The 3,379-nt window shown below is 36.0% G+C and overlaps 1 protein-coding gene across 1 annotated transcript; it reads right to left on the minus strand.

Moving 5' to 3' along the window:
• Positions 1-1,651: 1,651 nt before the first annotated feature.
• Positions 1,652-2,556, minus strand: LOC110180652 (venom dipeptidyl peptidase 4-like). Its single transcript, XM_086833088.1, has 4 exons — positions 2,374-2,556; positions 2,160-2,317; positions 1,904-2,109; positions 1,652-1,851 (listed from the first exon to the last, which is right to left on the minus strand). Exons 1-4 carry the CDS (start codon positions 2,496-2,498, stop codon positions 1,702-1,704), a joined length of 639 nt encoding a protein of 212 aa, XP_086689214.1. The 5' UTR covers positions 2,499-2,556; the 3' UTR covers positions 1,652-1,701.
• Positions 2,557-3,379: the final 823 nt, after the last annotated feature.

Here is a 3,379-nt window from a genome sequence, read left to right on the forward strand (position 1 = left end):
CGTCCGAGCTGCAACTCCAATACACTTGGCGTGCATGACGTTGTCGCACAGCCAACAGCCGATTTTAAGGTCACCTGCAGAAATAGCCTTCTTGCATGTTTTGGCGAAACAGACAATATTTACGGACATTATAAAGACTTAATACTGTTATAATTTTTAATTGAATTAATTTCTCGATCGTTCCTATCGGACCTATATACATATATAATAGTCGGATTTTCATAAAATTTTATACAAAATTGTAGAATAATATGAAATAGCTACATCTCAAATTTGATTAAATTCTGTTGAAAACGTAAAATGTTATAATATTTTTTGGAAAATTGTTCGATCATTCCTATGGCAGCTATATGATATAGTCGTCCGATCCGGCACGTTCCGGCATATATACGAGTGAGAGTATATAGAAGGCTTACTACAAAGTTTCATTCAGATAGCTTAAAAACTGAGAGACTAGTTTGCGTAGAAACGGACAGACGGACAGACGGACATGGCTAAATCGACTCGGCTGTTGATCCTGATCAAGAATATATATACTTTATATAGTCGGAGGTGCCTCCTTCACTGCGTTGCAAACTTCTGACTGAAATTATAATACCCTGCAAGGGTATAAAAACAACAGAGCTATGAAGAAAGAAGTGAAGAGTCGCAGCGAGAGCGAGAAAGCGGGAGAGCGGGAGAGCGTGGGAGATCAGATTAGATAAGAAGTGCAGCGGCACAGCTAAAGCGGGAGAGCGTGGGAGATAAATAGATAAGAAAAACGTTTAGCTGTTGCGACGGTGCAAACAAAAGCTAAACGAAGAAAGCACAAAAAGGAATGCAAAATATTCAAAAGCTAGCACTAGGAGCACAACTAAATTGGGAAATAAAACCAATTATATACACAAATTATGATAGCTGCATGCACACGCGAAGTGAAATTATAAAGAACAGAATAGAAAATTTAAGTTAACTCCGGTGGTTTCAAACTTTAACACAAAACGAGAGCGCAAGAAAAAAACACGTCCGTTCACTTGGAAAGATGATTGGATGTATGTGTGTATGTATGTATTGAAAGGAGAATGTAAAATTCGTATGAATGCACTTTGGCACGAAGGCGGATAAACTAGCTTTGAACGATCAGAAGACCTATCGATAAAGGATTTCAGAGGTGATTCAACATTTTTGGTGGGGCTTTGATATTGTTCTCCGGAGATTTTCGGTAAACACTTCCCGTCATCCCGGCTACAGCTGTCAATTAGGTTATTGCTTGCCTGAAAACGCCCTCTTTGTGGTGTCAAGTTAAGAAATTGAAATTTATTATGAACTTGAGAGTCACTTTACAAAATGACGCCTCTGCTGCTGAATTCTCAAGACAACTGTTGGCGCTTGGCAATGGAAATATTCCTATAGATGTCTCGACTGGATTGACAACGTTACAGGCAATTTTTGCAAATTCCTGTCATTGAAATACATAATACAAATACAAAAATATTGTTTACCGTATCGTTGTCAGCTGATGAGTTTCAAATAAATTTTTTAGAAATTTTAATTATCTGCATTTTATTATCACTCTGGAGTTAAATGAAACATCAATTAAAGGACGGACAAAGTGCGCCCGGACAACTAGTGCAATATATTTTATTTTATAGGAATACGATTGAAGCCTGTATTTATTATTGTGGTACATTTTTTATTATGTAATATAAATACAATACTTAATTAAACGTACTCAGCTTGAACAATATTTTGATTCATATCAGGCTTTGTATCGTCTGGGTCCAAGCTTAAACAATTTGAAAAAAATTGTTCCATTGACGAATATGCATGTTCCAAAACACCATCTAAATTGTGACCTTCATCTGCATAAGTCTGAAAAATATATGTAGTCAATACCATATCCACCAATACGTTTAAAGCATACCTGGTAACGATAAAGTATATTTGCATTTGTTAACGATTTAGCTAATTTAACTCCATGTACAAAGGGGGCAGAAGAATCGGCTAAGCCATGCATCAAAAAAAAAGAATTGGATTTAATAAGTAGAGCACGCTGAGTAGCATCTGCCTCAACGTATCCTTTAAAATTCTCTAAAGGCAGACCTAGTACTCGCTCAGTGAAGGCAGAATCTGATAAATATCAATGTTAGGTATTAAAAACAAAATCTCTTTAGTCTTACTGTAGTAGAGCCAATCTGCTATCGGGGATATAGCAATGCCGCACTTAAACACATCCTGTTGAGTACCGAGTACCATAGAAGCTACATAGCCACCGTAGCCTCGACCCCATATACCTACTCTTGTTTCGTCTAGAAAGCCAATGGTATCAAGCAAATACCTTTAAAAAGTAATCCGGTTGAAAAAGTTCATCCCGAACATTTTATTACAACTTACCTTAAGACAGAAATTTGGTCTAAAACTTCAACTCCTCCCAAACGACGGTAAAGAGATTTCCTACTTTGCCCCTTTGCGCCTCTTACATCTAGGCGAACATACACAACATCGTTCCGCGATGACATATACGTTCCCCAATCTATACTAAACTTCTCGGAAATGGATACTGTACCAGGACGACCATTCCTGAAAAATACAAAATATTTGAAGTTATTCACTTGTTGTGTGTATCATTTGTGTATAACATATGGTAAAATGACATAAAATAATATAGAGTTGAGTGAGAGCAATAAACTCAGTTGAACAATAGGATATCGACCTTCGCGGCCTGTTGGCTTACTACATTTAGTATAAAGAAGTGAAAACTATAGAAATCATTTGGCAAAACAGAGATCTATCTATATTTTTAGATGAGATGGTGCGGTTAAACGAAATCCCAAGTGAACAAAATGGACGGTGATTTTATTTTATGTATTTTAATACATAGAGCATAAAGTGTTTTTTATTTATACCCTTTCAAAAGGGTTATGTGAATCAACATTTTGCAAATTATTTTTGACCCAATGACAGCGGAGTCGATCCATCGCGTGACCCAATCGTCATCAGTCTGTCCATCTAAGCATATATGTAGAATATGTCGGAAATGGTCGAATGTGAAAAAGATTCACTCTCATAGATTTTTCGGTATGTTATTAAAAACAGAATCCTCCTCCGAGAAATTAATATCTCTGAATAATTAAAATTTCCAAAAAGGTCTTAAAAACGTACCAAACAAATGTGACTATAACGACAAGAAAATGTTTCGGAAAATCAAAAAAAATTATGGAAGCCCTGTTGTTTGTTTTATTTGTTCCGAAATGTATCAAAAGGTATGGAAATATAAAGGAAAGGAGTGCCTTCTTTAATAATACCTAACATACCCATGCTAATGCAGGACCCAAATAAAATTTAACTATTCCTAACAATGTAACATCATTTCTATGCAGTACAAGCGTTAAGTTGGGAG

This window comes from Drosophila serrata, unplaced genomic scaffold (genome assembly GCF_035046125.1).
Source record: "Drosophila serrata isolate PLE 108 unplaced genomic scaffold, ASM3504612v1 contig_271, whole genome shotgun sequence".
Classification (NCBI taxonomy): Eukaryota; Metazoa; Arthropoda; class Insecta; order Diptera; family Drosophilidae; genus Drosophila; species Drosophila serrata.

What these genes read in the sequence shown, in the direction of transcription:
- LOC110180652 (XM_086833088.1), bottom strand. Translation starts at nt 2,498, where the DNA reads ATGTCATCGCGGAACGATGTTGTGTATGTTCGCCTAGATGTAAGAGGC. An exon ending in GACCAAATTTCTGTCTTAAG is followed by an intron (nt 2,318 to 2,373) that starts GTAAGTTGTAAT and finishes TACTTTTTAAAG; the next exon opens with GTATTTGCTTGATACCATTG. An exon ending in AGCAGATTGGCTCTACTACA is followed by an intron (nt 2,110 to 2,159) that starts GTAAGACTAAAG and finishes GATATTTATCAG; the next exon opens with ATTCTGCCTTCACTGAGCGA.